Source organism: Camelus bactrianus, chromosome 20 (genome assembly GCF_048773025.1).
Source record: "Camelus bactrianus isolate YW-2024 breed Bactrian camel chromosome 20, ASM4877302v1, whole genome shotgun sequence".
Lineage (NCBI taxonomy): Eukaryota > Metazoa > Chordata > Mammalia > Artiodactyla > Camelidae > Camelus > Camelus bactrianus.
This window is the reverse complement of record NC_133558.1, coordinates 25,438,914-25,455,383: the sequence shown is the minus strand read 5'-3', so window position 1 is coordinate 25,455,383 and position 16,470 is coordinate 25,438,914. Positions and strand designations below refer to the sequence as shown.

At 38.6% G+C, this 16,470-nt stretch overlaps 1 protein-coding gene across 16 annotated transcripts in view; it reads right to left on the bottom strand.

The window, feature by feature from the left end:
• Positions 1-16,470, bottom strand: part of DNAH8 (dynein axonemal heavy chain 8) — a 219,464-nt gene that overhangs the window by 57,218 nt on the left and 145,776 nt on the right. For 15 of the 16 annotated variants that reach the window (XR_012501126.1, XM_074348632.1, XM_074348630.1 and 12 more), the window contains 9 exons: positions 14,502-14,639; positions 13,208-13,335; positions 12,236-12,407; positions 10,577-10,732; positions 6,524-6,679; positions 4,854-5,036; positions 2,644-2,749; positions 734-986; positions 443-633 (listed from right to left, as the gene is read on the bottom strand). Coding sequence is in view for 15 of the 16 variants with exons in the window: in XM_074348632.1 (XP_074204733.1) it covers positions 443-633; positions 734-986; positions 2,644-2,749; positions 4,854-5,036; positions 6,524-6,679; positions 10,577-10,732; positions 12,236-12,407; positions 13,208-13,335; positions 14,502-14,639 (1,483 nt within the window). In the remaining variant the exon portion in view is untranslated. The remainder of the gene's footprint in view (positions 1-442; positions 634-733; positions 987-2,643; positions 2,750-4,853; positions 5,037-6,523; positions 6,680-10,576; positions 10,733-12,235; positions 12,408-13,207; positions 13,336-14,501; positions 14,640-16,470) is intronic. The other variant, XM_074348636.1, reaches the window with a different exon arrangement.

The following is a 16,470-nucleotide window of genomic DNA, read 5'->3' as shown; positions in this document are numbered from 1 at the left end:
TAATTACACTTTTAACATGGAGATAAGCAATGAACAGGATTAACTTCAAACATGACACAAGAGTGTGCCTTTTCTACAGTCTTCAATGTCATTATAATCCCTTGCTCGAGGAACTGCTCCCTCGCAGTAGAAAGCACATCACCCAGATCCTTCCCTTTGGCATTCAGGTCTCCTACTCACGAGCAGCAATGCTCAAACTGAATCTAATTATATAACTGAAAATCGCAGAGTTAACACAGACCTGAGAAATCATCTTGAGTTAACCAGAGCAAAATGAATGGAAGTCAGGAGAAAGAAAAAAAAAAAGAGGTATAGACAAAGAACTTCACTTCCATCAGAATTGAATTCCTCTCTGCATTACAAGAATGGGTCTACCGTACATCAAAGAGCTTATCAAAAGCAATCTCCTTTACACAGCACATCCATCTCCCAAACCCTTCACCTTTAATGAGAGCTTGAAACTCTTTATGCTTCACTGTTTCTCTCTGAAGATCGATCTTTAAGGTCATGAGCAGCACAAAGAGGAACTTGTGGTTCTCGTACAGGCCCCTGACAGAGTACGTGAAAACTTCATACGTCAGATACTCGATAATATTTGTAATTCTCTTTTGAGGTAGCGGAGACTTCTCAGATCTGCAATATGTTTTAAAAATCAAAGGAGTATGAATCCATTTCTAAGAGACTCGGAATACACACAAACCCTGGGGGCAGGGGGGAGACAGCGAGGCCCCACCTGGCCATGGACTGGTCAAACAACTTCAAGAACTGGGCCAGTGAGGTCTGGTACATGATGTTGACCATGCTCATCTCTGTGATGAGGAAGTAGAGGATGCTGCCGCGGGTGCCGGCGGGCCGGAACTCCTCCTGAGCCATGTTAATCTTGATCTCCGTTTCCGCGGCCACGTGTAGCTTTTCACTGACTTCCGCGGCTGTCTGCTTGGTGGTGCGCAGGACGCCGATGAGAGATTCGTCATCGACCAAGGAACCTAAGAACCAAACAGGAGAACTCCAGAACACAAGATGGGAAAGACGCAAAGTGAGATGCATCACTTCTGCCATCACCCCGTGAATTTCCAGCTGGACTTCTTAAAAGCCCACAGGGTGGAAGGGCAGAAACGTGAGACACCAAAAGGCTCCTTGTCCAACGACCATCCGAGACCTGAACCCTTCTAAACATTCCTGCCCAGGGGTTACTCCCTACTCTGCCTGAGAGTCTGAGAAAGGCAGTTCTCAAGGCAGCCCTCAAGACTGGTCTTCAGACGTCTGAGGAACACTTCCGTCTTCCGCTGTTTGTTCTGTGTGGAGGCTCTTGCCTGCCTCCGTTATCATCTTGGTGGCTCCCCTCACGGGGTCACGAGCTCTTCCTTCCCGCCTGTCTTACAGCCCAGCTTGCAGGGAAGTCGTACATTCTTTACTCCTGCCTTAGTACAGCCGTCCTTGCCACTGAGAACTCTGGTCCTTCTGTGTCTCTAACGAGTATATTGGGAGATTGCATTAGTGTTTGCCCAGGAAGAAAAATCCTGATTTTTTTTTTTTTGAGTTTTACCCTTCATTATTGTTTTTAATAGAATGGCATGTCTGTGCCAATAAACTCAATTTTAATATACAGAAAGACGCTTTGGACGTGCTGAGCTAACAGTCACCATGTCTGCAGGGAGCAGTGAGTGCTCCAGCCTACCCTAGAAGTCTGGAGGGCAGGTGAGTGCTACGCAAGGTGCTGAGTTACTCTGTCCGGCATGCTAGGTCCCTATGGAAGATGTGATTAACCTCACAGGAGAGGGTTGTGGATCCAGAACACTCTTGGCTGGATCATAGGAGGAGCCCTCTGTCAGTCCTCTTTAGTAATATTTAGCATGCCCAGAGACATCCACATGGTTGGGAGATGTCACGGATCAAGAGGCAAACTTCACCAGCACAAGCAGTGCAATTAAGGCAGATAAAAGGGCTTTTCCCTGAGGTCACCTTAAAGTGCTAGAGAGTATTGTGAGAGTAACACTTAAGATTTTTTTTTTTTATATCCAAGGGTTAAAGTGCTGTTGGGAAAAATTCATTATTAGATTTCTAATGAATGGTAGAATTTAGGTTGCTATAATTTGCCTACTATAGAGCCATACATCCCCAAATCAGGAAATCAGGAGGTCATATGATGACCTGACTGTCCAGAGGAGAGCCTATCTCTGACTTCTAGGTGGGAGGTCTAAGACAAGTCCAGAGTGACTGGGCCTTGGCTGCTCAAGTGTCTCTGACAGGATGACACACATCATAACTGATGTGGCAATTGCATTTCAACACCAAATGACAAAGTCAATCTAAAAAAACAAAAAAATAGATTGAGCACATTAGTTTTCTTCGGGCTAGGCAAATTAGCCTATTATGAGTTACCAAGCTCTATTGGGAGCCCTTATTTTTCTCAGGAGAGAGCAATTATATCAAGAAAACTGTGCTATTATCAAATGCTCAGACTCCAGTTGCTAATTCAAAAATCAGATTCTCTTTAATGTCTAGATGGAAATTGCCTCGCTTGTTTCTGCATTGATAACTCAACTGTTTCTTAACATCTGTAATCATGAGGGCATTGAAAAGAGGGTACAAGAAATCCTTATTCAGAATCCATCATGTGATTACTTCTTAATAACACAATACCTTTTGTGGCACTTAATTTGTAGAGGAGGTTATCTTCAAGTTCTTTCATCTTCCGCTTATTAAAAGTCACATCTTCCAAAAGTTTAACCCTCTCAGACTCTAACTCCTGTTATTAAAAAACAAATAACACCAGAACTGTAATTACCAGTTATTATGGTATATCCAACTTACCAGTGTTTGTTATTCCTTTTTAAAAGTTTAAACCAAAGTGCCTTTCAAATGACAAGAAATTATCATTGTTAGTTAAATCTGTCTATCTGTATTTTTGTTTCTCTTTTGTTTTAAAAGTTATGCCCACTAGCATTAAGTTTCCATTGAGATAACTGCTAAAATAATTTTGCTTAGCTCTCTTCTCAGCTCTAAACTTATTTAAATTAGAGTATCCCATTCTCTTGGCCTTGTTCCCACACACTGCCTTAGTGCAGATAAATGCTAACTTGCAGTCAGAAGTAGTAGAAACAAAGAGGCATTAATGGCAAGAAACCGAGAAGCTACTGAAGCCAAGTGGAGGCCCTGGGTTGGGACCTGACTAGAGGGACACCACATACCCAGTGTGACACAGCAGGTTGCCAATACAAACCCATTTTCCATTGCTTTGCATCTCCTTCTACCAGATGGGCTATATTGGATGTATGGAAGGTATGTATTTTTCTACATAATGATGTATTTTCAAAATTATACTTTCAAAAAGTTCCAAACTATCAGAAAACTCACAAGACTGGTACAATGGACTTTCATGTACCCTTCCCCTAGATTCTTCAAATAACACTTTGCAGAATTAAATCAGTCCTCCTGCAGATTAAGTGTGTCATTTGTTTTTTTCTAGCAAGGTTGGTGTGAGCATTGTAGTGCATCTCTCGAGGAGGAAGCTGAGGCCTAGGAGAGTGGGTGTGGGGGGCTCTGGGGACATGGAGGGTAGTCTACCTTAGACAGTGCTGTGGCCTGCCTTCCAGAAGTTAGTGTAGCCTGTACGGGGGATCTGGACCAGTGAGGCATCCTCTCGAACAGACCTACAGCAGCAGGTAGACCATGAAGGAAGGACTAATCTTCAACAGTTGACACCATGTGGCCCTAAGAGGTTATGGAGGGGGCCCATGCTCTCTGCCTGACTGTGGAAGTGAGATGATGCCCAGATTGTAGAAGCCGTAGGAGTTTGTTAGAAACTATTATCAAATAGTTAATGAGAGTGGAAGCAGGGCCTGGGCCTCTTCACTCCACCAGACTGGCCTGGCCGCCTTTCAAGGGCCTGCCCCAAGTTAGCCATCTCTTAACCAGGTAGGATTTTACTTCTCATTTTACTGAGTCCTCTATTTCTTTGGTGTCAGTATCATTTCTCTTTCCCTTTTTGAATGTCTTTCCTCTGTATTTGTAGCCATGTGTCCATATCTCTTCCTTTCCTCCTTTCCTTGTCAAGTCTTCTACTATTCTTTTCCGCAACCTCCCATTTTATGCCTCTCTGGTCTCTGTATTTCTAACCTTGCCTTTTCCTTGAGCCATTAATACTAAAATCAGTGGTATCTAAGCAATTATAAACTTTCTCAGTTTCTATGGAAATGTATTTTATACAATGCAAGTATATAAACATTTTATATGTAACATTCAATGTTTTCTGAGCTTTATCTTAAAACTTAACCTTCTATCAGTCTCTTAAAATCTTCCAGCCTTAAGTTGTTCTTTGCTTTATTAGAATCCTCAATTATTCTTAATTTCCCTGCTTCAGTGCAAATTTGTTTAATTAAAAGTATGGTTCCCTATATCATGAGATTATCAAGTTGCAGTACTATCAATTCCAATCAAGTATTATCAATTACTATTGTAGCGTAGTAGTTGAAACTACTACAATGGTAATAACACTCATTCAGAGCGATTTCTTTTTCTCTAGGTTCATTGTTTTATTGAAATTTTCGGGTGTACCCAAGACTATGCATTCATAGGGCTATAGATATGAAAGTCAATGTACCCAAAGCTTTAAAGTCAGAAGTAGAAAGAGTGGTGTGTGTGTACATGTGTGCTTTTGGGGTTGAAGAAGAGGTGAGTTACATGATTTCTTAATAGGAATTAAGACTACAAAACAAATAGCTATGCTAACAAAGGTAAATGTGATTTGCTTAATTTTTTCTTTTCCATATACTCAACAATTTCCCAATACATTTTAAACGTTTATTATAATTTATTATAAGTAGAAGTTCTTTACCTTGAGAAATTATTACCTGTTTCTCTGTTAGAATTACCCTCCTTAGTAACTGATTCTCAAGTCCTTTCATGGTAACAGTAAAATCAATGACTGATGTTTTAGCATTGATCTCAGGGGTAAAGGCAGGGTTTGGTAACTTTGTTGTTATATAAAGTTTAAATGTATCCATGATATCACATTCCTTATCACCGACTTTCACCTATATCAATTCAAATATTAAATTAAAAGCAGCATAAAGGACAAGACAAGGAATTTGGGTTCATTTTAGTAGAGAATTTACCAAAGGTCAGTGCTGTAAAAATTAAATGAATTGCAAAAATCAAGTTGTAAAATTATAATCACTTATCTTAAATAATAAACCTATTCCTGTAGAATAATTTAGATTTGTGTCCTGCCTGAAAATATTTTTAGCCATAACACCAAGCAAATTAAATGAAAAAATTTACCCAAAACATATGTTGAATAAAGGAAAACTCAGATGCATCTAAAAATCTGTTTTTCCCCACCTGAGGAAATTGTTTCCTACTATGGAAATTTGTTGTGTTTATAAGAAGTGTTCTTTTTTTTTTTTTTTTTTTTGCATTTTACAGACATAGCTGAAGCACATTTCACAACAGAAGGGGTTCATGATATTTACAGAGAAAAAGATGCCAATTTTTTTTTTTTCCAGAAAGACAGCACTTATCTTAAACACTACAATTTGCAGTATATTAAAAACAACCCGGTTTGCCATCTAAAACTCAGGTGGAAATTATAACATTTTTAAATGATATAGATTTTTAATTAATTTTAATTCTGTATGTGATTGACAACCACGTAACTAAGGCACTAATTCTCAGGCACCATGGCCCTCACATGGAAAATAAGAATCCGGGGTCTTTTAAAAGATCTTTAGGAGCGAAGATACTACAACCATGCTTGGCATATTAAATATGGTATGCAAAAGAATTCACATTATGAAGAAAATTTTTCTAAATAAATATATCTTTGTTTAATGAGCAATTTGGCATTCTTTACTTATTCACTGATATTCTTGAAATTTCGTTGTCCAAGGCAAAAAAATCTCAATCAGAAGTGCTGTCACTCATCAAGAAATAAAACCAAAGAAGCTAAAAGAATGAAAGCAATTAAAAAAGAAACACTTATATTGAAAACAATTCATGTTATCACTAATGATTGGGAACGATACTCCACTGCTCCCAGCAAAGTCCATGAGTTTGGATTGAAAGCTAATAAAGAGAGAAATAAAATCGATGTCCGTAGACTGTACTAAAATGCCATTTCTCCAGTGAGGAAATGCAGGTTTTATTGTATAGATGTATATATAGCTTGAAAACCAACTTTCTCAGACCTGCTAAAATATACATAATTTATGTGTAACACTAATATATTATTATTGTAACCAACCATGCCTTTCCTTAATATGTTATTTAGTTTCAGCTAAATGGCTATGGTTACCAAGGTATTGTTCTCCCTCTGTATTTCTTATACACAATTTTTTTAAAAAAGGAAGCACTGAATATGAGTTTGGAAATAATTTTTTCCAGCATGTCAAATACTATCACCTGAAAGAAACTGTCTTGGCTGCTGTGCTCAGAAAGATAAGTAGATGTCACCATTGTTCTTTTCTTTTTTTCCTTCCCTTCCCTTTTTTTTTTTTTCTTCCTTTCTTTTTTCGAAGCTCACCTTGAAAGTGGTGCCTGATTTAATGAAATTCTTTTCTAACACATTATCTAGGGCTGGATCCAGCTCTTCGCGAATGTCCTCAATGAGAAGGGGTCGGCCCAAGGAAAGACTGTCCTCCAAGTGTGTGCGGAAGTATTTATGGTTCAGAGATGTCACCTAAAAATAAAGAGTTCATTGCTATATAAATGTTACAAAGAATGTAACATTCCTAAGTGGAAACCAGGAGATACATTGGACAAGTGACTAAGAACTGTAAGGGCTGTACAGGAAGCCTTACTTATAAAAATGGAAGTAATGAACAAAAATTAATTTTCAAAACTTGATGGGTCATGACTTTGTAGAGCCTTGAGCGTGTAACGTGGGTCCCTCCGATCAAACGAGGAGAATCAAGTGATATTCCTTAAGTGGATGTCAGAGCTCTGCTCCTTCACATGGAAGAGAAGCAATCAAGGATTAATTAATCCTTTTAAACTTCCATAACTACAATCACTCAGAGAAAGGAAAGTAACTTAACTTATTTGTGATATTCATTTATCTTCTCAGGACACCTATGAGATGAATAAGTGATTTTAAAAATAAGTGTAGGAGTTTCAGAAGTGATACACTGAGTCAAACCAAGGGTACACCCATGTATTCTGTCTCTAACAGTGGCATAACATAAGAATGCGAAACTTTGCACAAAATCAACCTAAAAGACTATACATTCACTTTTGTATTCTCACATTTTCAAAAAAATTTAGAATTCTGAATGCCTGCTGGGCGTCTCCCATTTTTAGATCAATGTTTGTGATTAGTTAAAATAGACACATTGGGCCAGCTGATCTTTGCATCAGCCAATTGGTTTTGAAACTCTTACTTCTCCAGTGACCCCTCCCCTGCCCAAGTCTGAGGATTCCCAAAGGTCCAGTCCTCCACTCTACCTGCTTATCCTCTAGTCTCTGAATTCAAATGCTGCCTTTGTGCTACTGTGAGTGCTGATCTTCAAAGGCAAGGAAGACCTACTGGGACAGCGGGCGATCAGGAGAGTGAAATTGAAAAATACTATCTCTCGCTTGCAATGAAAAAAGATGTGGAATTGAAAAATTAAATAAGTCTGTCTTTGTCCTGTTTTGGTTTAAAAGGAAATAACTGAAACAAAAAATCCTGCACACGAAGGAATTTTTCCCCCAGGGTGGGTCGCTTTATTTACATAAATGGTGTGCTGTGAAAGACCTTACTATGAGTTGATAAGGTAAATGAATCTAAACAAAGAGCTCTAACTAGCTTATTTAAACAAGATGAAACAAGGACCCAAGAGACTAAATGTAATTGTCCTGCTCTATTCCCCAAGAAGCAAACTCTGCTTTTATCATGCCCTTCCCAAGTGTGATGGTTAATTTTATGTGTCAACTTGACTGGGCTAAGGGGTGTCCAGATAGCTGGCAAACATTATTTCAAGGTGTGTCTGTGAAGGTGTTTCTAGAAGAGATTAGCACGTGAATCTGTAGACTGAGTAAAGAAGATGGCCCTCACCCAAGTGAGTGGGCATCATCCAATCCATCGAGGGCCTGAACAGAACAAAAAAGGTGGAGGAAGGGCAAATTTGCTTTCTGCTTAGGCTGAGACATGCATCTTCTCCTGCCCTTGGACATCAGCTCCTAACTCCTGCGACTTCAGACTTGGACTGGGACTTCCACCATTGGCTCCCATGGTTCTCAGGCCTTCAGGGTTTGGACTGGAACTACACCACTGCCTTTCCTGGGTCTCCAGCTTGTAGATGGCAGCTCCTGGGACTTCTCAGCCTCCATAATCCCATGAGCCAGTCCCTCACAACAAATCTCTATGCATCATCTACGTCCTTATCTACATCTAGATATCCTTTCTGTTCTGTTTCTCTGAGAACACTGACAAGTACATCAAGTAAAGAGGTACTAACTTTTAAATTGTCAGTGTATTAAAGATTACCTTTAACCATCTTCGGTATCTTCTGTAAACTTGAAATAATACCTTGAGGAGTCAGAACTTCAGGTTTACTTCACTTGACTTTTCTCGTGTGGAGATGCTACGTGGTAGCCACCACAAGAGCCCGTATCACCTGCACAGGTACGCTGGAGCTGGATGCACTTTACAAGGTGGTCAGTGAACTCTTTATAGGGGAGTTTAGTGAATACAAATACATTCTCCTTCCAGAAGTCACGGCTGTAGGTCCTAGAGATGGCCTTGGCAAAGCTGCCAAGGTGGAATGCAGCCCTAGACATAAAAATCATGTTTTGCTTTTCATTTATGAAGTGTTTCGCTTTTCATTTGGTCTTCCTTCCCAGGCAAAGAAATAATACTTTTGTTTCATTCTGTTTTCATTTATGTGTGTTTGTGCATGTGCTTATCTGCCTATTCAGAAAAACAGTTTTCTGAGGAAAAAGGCTACAATTCAGTTTGCTTGCATCCCAGCAGTTGATGTATTTTAAAACAAGGACGTGTCTCTGGCTCATTTCTGTTACTTCCTCAGGAAGGTTCTTGGGACTGGGTTGCATCAGGAAGGATGCTGACCGAAGGCTGTCAATGAGTTTAACGTGAAAATGGAGAGACAAAGCTGTGATCAGGAAAAATAAGAACAAGCATAATTGGCCAGGGAAGGCCAGAGGAATGAGGAATGAGGACAAGTTACAGCTGAGCCAGATCCGGGAAGCTAAGTCCAGGAGCAGGAGTGCTCCATACTCACCACTCACGCACTTGTGTGTGTGCAGGTCCTCGGAAGCCGCACTCCCACTAACTCCATTTCCCTTAACTCTTCCCCTCCACTTACACTCTCTGATCCTTTCCAGGATTTCTCTGGGATGTCTAAGTTAACACAGACCGGAGTAGTAACGAGGTAGGAGTATCCTGGGGTGCTCCTGAGTGCTAGGCAGTGTCCACCTGCCTGCAAAGCCCTGATCTCAGAAGGAAATCTTTCAACATTTCACTATTAAGTATGGTGTTGGCTTTTTGTAAATACTCTTTATCTAATTAAGGAAGATCTCTCCTAATCTTAGTTTGCCGGACATTTTATCATGAACATGAAAAAACCAAGTGCTTTTTTTGCATTTATCAAGGTGACCACCTGATTTTTCTGGGTTTGTTTTTTCCCCCCTATAATGATGACACACTTTGATTAAGTCAATTCAATAAATATCAGAATGACTACCCTATTTAAAGAAACGTGCAGAAAATACAAAGATGTTGTAAAACCACAAACCTGGCTAACAAGACCTTTATGGTACAGTCAAGATAAAAGACAAACATGCAAAGAACAATAATTTAACACAGACTCTTAAGTCCACAATGGAAGTACAAGTTGTGTAAGGAGTCAGGACAGGCTATATTAAGCTGGGGACTCAGATAAGCCTTGATGAAAGTCACACTGGATGTGGACTTTGGAGAATGTTTAAGATTTTTATTGCAGATGTAAGTAAAGTGAGCACTAGGGTGGAGAGGACACTCTGGTTAGTAGACATAGTACAAGCAAAATATGGATCCAGAAGACATAGAACTGGGAACAGTGTCTAGGAAACAATGAACGGTCCAGTCCATATTGGTAGCTGAACTGAAATATCAATGTAACAAGATCCCTAAAGGGGCCAGGGATTTTGGAACCCTGTCCTCGTCCATCTCCACCTTAAGATGAACACCTGGGTAGACTCCAAGTCCAACACTGGACTCTAGTATGCTACGCAGTAGTACTACCAAGTGCCAAGCTAGGCTGGCACAGACAGCCTTAAACCGAGGAATCAAGTCCTATTTTTGTTGTTTTACTATAAGCCCAAACCCAAGGCCCAGAATAAAAGCCACATCCAACAATGGCAAATGCAACAGAACCAGGGAAAAGGACAGAGAGAAGGAGAGTGAGATCAAGAGAGAGCACAAAAGAGAGAAAATAATTAGAGCCTTGGCCTCAAATCAGTGTTTCAAAACTCAAGGGTATAAATTAGCAAACAACTATCATAGAGATGACAACTTTATGACTGACAGATTCAATTGAAACTTTGGGAAAACTTCATAATTTCAAGATTACTTTCCCATGCACCAAATGGCACATACCTGCAAGTCATTTTCTTTTTCCTTTGATTTAATCCAAGTTTTGCCTTGAGTTTGTGGATCTATGAGGAGTGGGTATCTGGTGGCCTTTGTCACAATGATGCCATTCTGAATTGAGAGGTCATCTCCTGGTAATCCCTGCAGCCCCCACTCACCAATCTGACAGGAAATGGATGTGGCCATTCAGAGGAAAACAAGAAGGCTTTCGTTAGTAATTAACAGTGCCATGATATAAAAGAATCTAAAATTTGGACATTTTTTTTCCACTGAGGATAGGTAACAAATACCTAGGAAAAGAAACTAAACTTGTAAATGTGAGCCAAGTAATATTAAATTAAAAGAAACAAATTTATCATCTAATAAATCCTTTCTCTAGAAACCCAAGGCTAGGTTAAACCTTTTACATTGTGTTTTCATACTTATGAGGAAATACTGTAAACTGACTGTATGTTAAACCTGATTTGAAGATTTTAAAGCATGGTTGCTGAACATTAGGAGAACACAGGGACTTGAAATATGGTGAGGCTGGATGGGTGGTGGGATCCAGATGGACTAGAGGTAGCAGAGATAATGAATACACTGAGAAGACAGAGAAGGTAAGCCCTAAGGGTTAAGCCTCTGAAACTTCCCCTTCCTGCTCTTTGGTTCTGCTTACATGGGGGAAGGGGGACCGCACAGCTGGAGGCAGAGAAATCAGGGGAGAGGAGATATTATACTGGCAGGAACTCATCGATGACATGTTTCTTAATATTTCCTTTCAAAATCAAGAGGGAACTGCCAGCCTGGCTCCAAGTGGTCAATAAAACCCAAGATCCAATGAACCAACCAGCCTCCACCTTCATTAAATTATCCCAGTTCCCTGACAGGCCATAATCAATAAAGAATATCCTGGTCCACTTTGCCTCGCCTGTTCCCAGTGCATCTCCAGTACGTCAGCTAGTCCCTGTAAGGACCAGGTGAACATTGTTTAAATGGAAAAGATTATTTTTTAACTTTAAATAGAGATAACTTGAAATTAGTAGCATGGCTTCCCTAAAGAAACTGCAACTAGGGACCATATTTACATATCAAAAAGCAGCTCGTGAATACAAATTGCCTGGAAAGCACCTAATACCGCAGGAGCTCTGTTAAGATATACCGAAAATTGACAGTGGCATCAAATTCCCAGCAAGGAAGGTTAGTGTAGCAGCCAGCGTGACCTATTAACTCAGTGATGACAGAATGTGCTATTGTGTTATGCTGTTGAACATTATAAAAAAATGGTTAATGACCGGAAGAAAGTTAACAATACCAGTACTTTCGGCCGAGCTAAAGCCTACATTTTCCTAGAATGTTTGTAAGAGAGAGTGACTTAATAGGACTGGTGTAAACAGTGGTGGCTTTTAAGAAGAGTTCAGTATTAACAAGCCTGTAACTCATAAATGATCTTTTAATTTATAGTGATGCAACCGGTATTAATTTGAAAGCAAGATTTCCTAAAATGCAAAGCAACTTTTATATCACAAAGGAAAAAAAATTCTTGTAATGCTTTAGCTTTTTCAAAACAATCCTTTCAATTAAATGAAAAAATAAAAAATCAGGTGTCAAATTACCTTGATTTCCTAGTAGGTCAGAAACAAAATGAGGCTGAAATTCAAACAATATAAGGAGAGTAACACTTACCGTTGGAGGATCCACCAACATTGAAATAAGATTCAGGTTTTCAGTGAAAGGAATCTTCCGTGCTTTCAACTCTACCTCCCACTGATCTTTAAGCAAATAGTTCCTAAATATCTGATTAAAAGGACCAAGGTAGGAAAGGAATCCAGTGCACAGCAGAATATCACCTACAAGTCTGTTAAGAAAAAACACAAAGTGACTTTTAAGCTCTCCCAGCAGGAGTTTGAAAGGCCACGGGGCAGTTTTCTTACTACGTGAAATCTTTCTTTGTTCCCTGCTCCACCCTTGGCAGCAGACATGGAAGGATCATGGAAAAAGGAACCCAGAAGCGCAAAAGGGGACAGGAGTGGCCTCATTCTGGGTAAGTCAGGGAGCAAGAGAGAAGGTTCCTTCCTGAAGCCTACAGGTCCTGAGGCTTGGCTTCCAGAAGAGGAAAGCATCCTTTTCCCATCCCATCCCATGCCCTGGTCCTGTTCAGATTCACTATTGATTAAATTACTTTTTCTTCTTCTTTGCCTTCCTTCTTTTTTTTTCTTCTTCTTTTTTTTTTTTTTTTTGCCATTCTCCTACTCCCCTCTTATTCCCTCTCTTCAAGTTTTCTGAAGACACACCAGAAGACCTCAGCACAAGATACCCTTCCATTTAAAACTGTTGATCCACACTTTCAAAATCCCTGAGGTGAAGAGTATAGACCTGGAGCCAGTATCTAGATGGTTCTGGCAAATCCAAATAATGTCAGAAGTACTCTCGCACCAAAACCCCACATTTCTGAACCTAAACTGAGATTTAAAATGTTTCACAAAGTTTTCTTCCCTCTCAGTTCTACTGAGTGTATGTGGTTCTGAGATGGAGATAAGGAAGTGGAGAAAAGCACTGCAGGGAAAAGGACTTTATGTTCTCTCTTGTCACAAAGTGATGGCCTTTGGGGTGATGACTAAGAAGGATGGCAATTATAACAAAGACCAAAATGTATACCTATTAATCTGAACTTTGAACTCTTTGCTTTGCTGAGTCCATCGGACCTTTTCCCCACTCAGCCCATCGATGAGGGTGGAAGCTGCCTGCATCTTTTTCCGGCACATATCAGCATCATTAAGCAGATCCTACATTCATAAAGGGAGAATGTCTCAGAGAGCTCTTTAAATTGCTTAATCAAACATCCATTATGTTCACATGCAAAAATACATGGAGGAATTTCTTAATTTGCAAAATTAGTATAATCTGAAAATACAATGAGAATTTTACATATTAAATCATGTATTTCATTCATAATAGTTATTTTACCTTGAAAAATTTCAAGGAGAGCCATTTTGTAAGAGAGACTCCAAATCACATAATTTACATAGTGTTTCTGTTAAAGATTTTCAAAACATAATCAAATCAGTAAAATACACCATTTTAAGTCTTGGATTTAGTAATAACTATGAGTTCTTTGCAGTTTACTAAGGATTTTTCCCCAGAAATATCCTACATGACTATAGTCTGATACAGCCAGCTTATATCAGCTCACAAGAGTCAACTGTTAAATTTTGAGACAAGTTGTGAGCTGGTGTTAAACACAACCATTACTAAAAAATAAATTATATAAACTTATAATTAAACAAATTATATTGAAAGGAAGGGTAATAATAAAAACTCATCAATTCGTAATTATTTACTACATTTTTCCATAATCTATACTCTTGAGTATGTTTAAGTTCATCGTATCTGCATGGTGGAAATAGCATATACAGTGTGCTGTATCTTTTTCCAAATCTGCATTGTGTTGTCACATTGATAGCTTAAAATTGATGGTGGCGGGGGTACCTAGACCACAGAGATCAGCCAACACTGTAAACCAAGGCTTTCTTCTCCCCCAAGCCCTTGCCCCCTACAAGCCGATTGTTAAACGTTTACCCGACCACCAGTGCTTACAACCTACACCATGAGGTTGTGTGAGGCTGTCCATTTGACAGATAACGCTGGTCGATTGCCTGCAATGGCACAATTCATCAGTGCCTGAGCTGGATCTCAAACCCAGTTTTCTGACTCCAAAGTCAGTACTCTTTGCGTATGACATCACAGCTTCCTCTTATAGAAAACAATCACTAAAAACAGAAAAAAGATTTTGGGGTGTTGAAGACCTAAAATAAGTAGACACTGCCAGTGAGTAAGGGCATTTGGATAAATATTTTTTCTTCATAAACATCTGCCTGATTTCTAAATACAACACATGCTTGTGCAACATTTCAGTACGTTGCACTGGTGATTGTTGCGCACTTAATCTCACCATTTTCTCATTCATTGCTGCGTCAAATTTTGCTTGCACTTTATCCAGCTCTCCTTGTTTCTCATCAAGCAGTGCCTGAGCCTTCCCCAGTTCAGTGTTAGCAACTGATAAACGGCCCTCTTGCTTGGCCAGGTTAGCCTTCAAAGGAAGAAGATGTGGTTAGTGTAGAGCTGTATTAGTGCTACGAAACATTCATTTCAGTTGGTAACTAATAACATAAATTACTACATAATTTTTGCCCTCTTTGGAAGTCATCTGTTTTGGTGTCTTCAGCTGCGGAAGCAGAGAAATTTCATTAAAGTTGATTTTCTTCCTTGTACCTGTTAATGTTCATATGAAAAATGCCAAAATATATGAGGACGAGTGAAAAAATTACTCATGATTTTACCCAGAGATAGTCTGTAAGTATTGTGTCAAGAAGTTGATAACTAGCATTTTGATTTTTTTCACTTAAAATAGTACAATCATTTCCCCCACATCCTTAAATACTTTTTTCATGAATATTAGTTATATGGCTGCACAATATCCCATAATTTGGATGTATCATAATTTATTTAACCTTTGCCCTACTTTTAAACATTTCTCCCCTACCCCAAATTTTAAAGTATTATAAAGAATGCTATATAATAAATCCTATTGGGTATGTAAACATTTTGGTTTCCTTGGTAAAGATTTTTGAAGTGAAATTACTGTAACAAGAGTTTTTCATCTTTTTCTAAGTCCTACGGCATGGTAATTATCTGTTTCTTATAAATTTAAAGTAATTAATCAGTAAAGAAATAGAGCCCTAGAGCCTTCTAGGGTAGAAGTTCCTTGGTAACTTTCTCACTTTCTTTCTCGATATTTGGTTTTTTGAAATTAGCTCTTTTTCTCAGTAAGTTTTTATTTCATTTAGATGTTCTAATGTATTTACATATAACTATGTAATATCTGCTGTTTATTTATTTAAATCTACACATCTGTGATTATATGCATTTACCTTTTGATATTCATTTGTTTTTGTGTATTTTCTTCTTGATTAGATTTTCCAAGAACACATCTCTTACATACATATATTTTTGCAGAGCACCAATTCTTTAATTCTACTACTTTTCTCTGTTACTTTATTAGCTTTATTCTACTTTCCTCAAATTGCGTGTGTGTGTGTGTGTGTGTTTAAGCTTACAGGTGAGTATTTATACATACTGGAGTGTTTAGTTTCTTTGATTCACTTAAGGGCTAGGAAAGTAGCATTTCTGGCCACATCACAGAAGCTTTGGTAACTAGCTTTTTACCATCATTTTCTAAATAGAAGTGACTGGCTTTTTTTTTTTTTTAATATAAACATTCTAATTTTGTTGCTTATAATCAGAGAATGAGGCCTCAGCAATTTTTGCTTTGGGGAACTGAATCAAAGCCTTCTTTTAGAATTGAGTATGATCAATTTTTGTCCATGTGTCTTGGACACTAGACATAATCTCATAGTCTTTGTTCATACTGAAGAAAGTTCAATGTAGTTATTCAACCTTAAAAATAATATAGTGTGTGTAGCACAGGGAACTATATTCAGTATCTTGTAGTAACTTGGGTGACAAAGAATATGAAAACAAATATATGTCTGTTCATGTAGGACTGAAGCATTATGCTGTACACCAGAAACTGACACACTGTAAACTGACTATACTTCAATAAAAATACATATATTTAAAAAAATAATAATAATATAGTATAAAATCTATAATTAATTTATGCCTATTCAGGACTGGCTACATAAAATTGCAAAGAGGAAATGCAGGGACCCTTGTTTAAAAAGTATTAAGGACTTCGAGAGGGGACAGCAGAGCATTAAGCCAAGCATAGTCCCTTCGACAGCTGGCTCTTTACCTACCAGACCTGTCGCAGGTTAATGGTGTATGCCACAATCTCAAATCACAGTATTATCTTTGTTAATTTCCACTTAAAATATTAATGGACTTTACCTTATGTAATG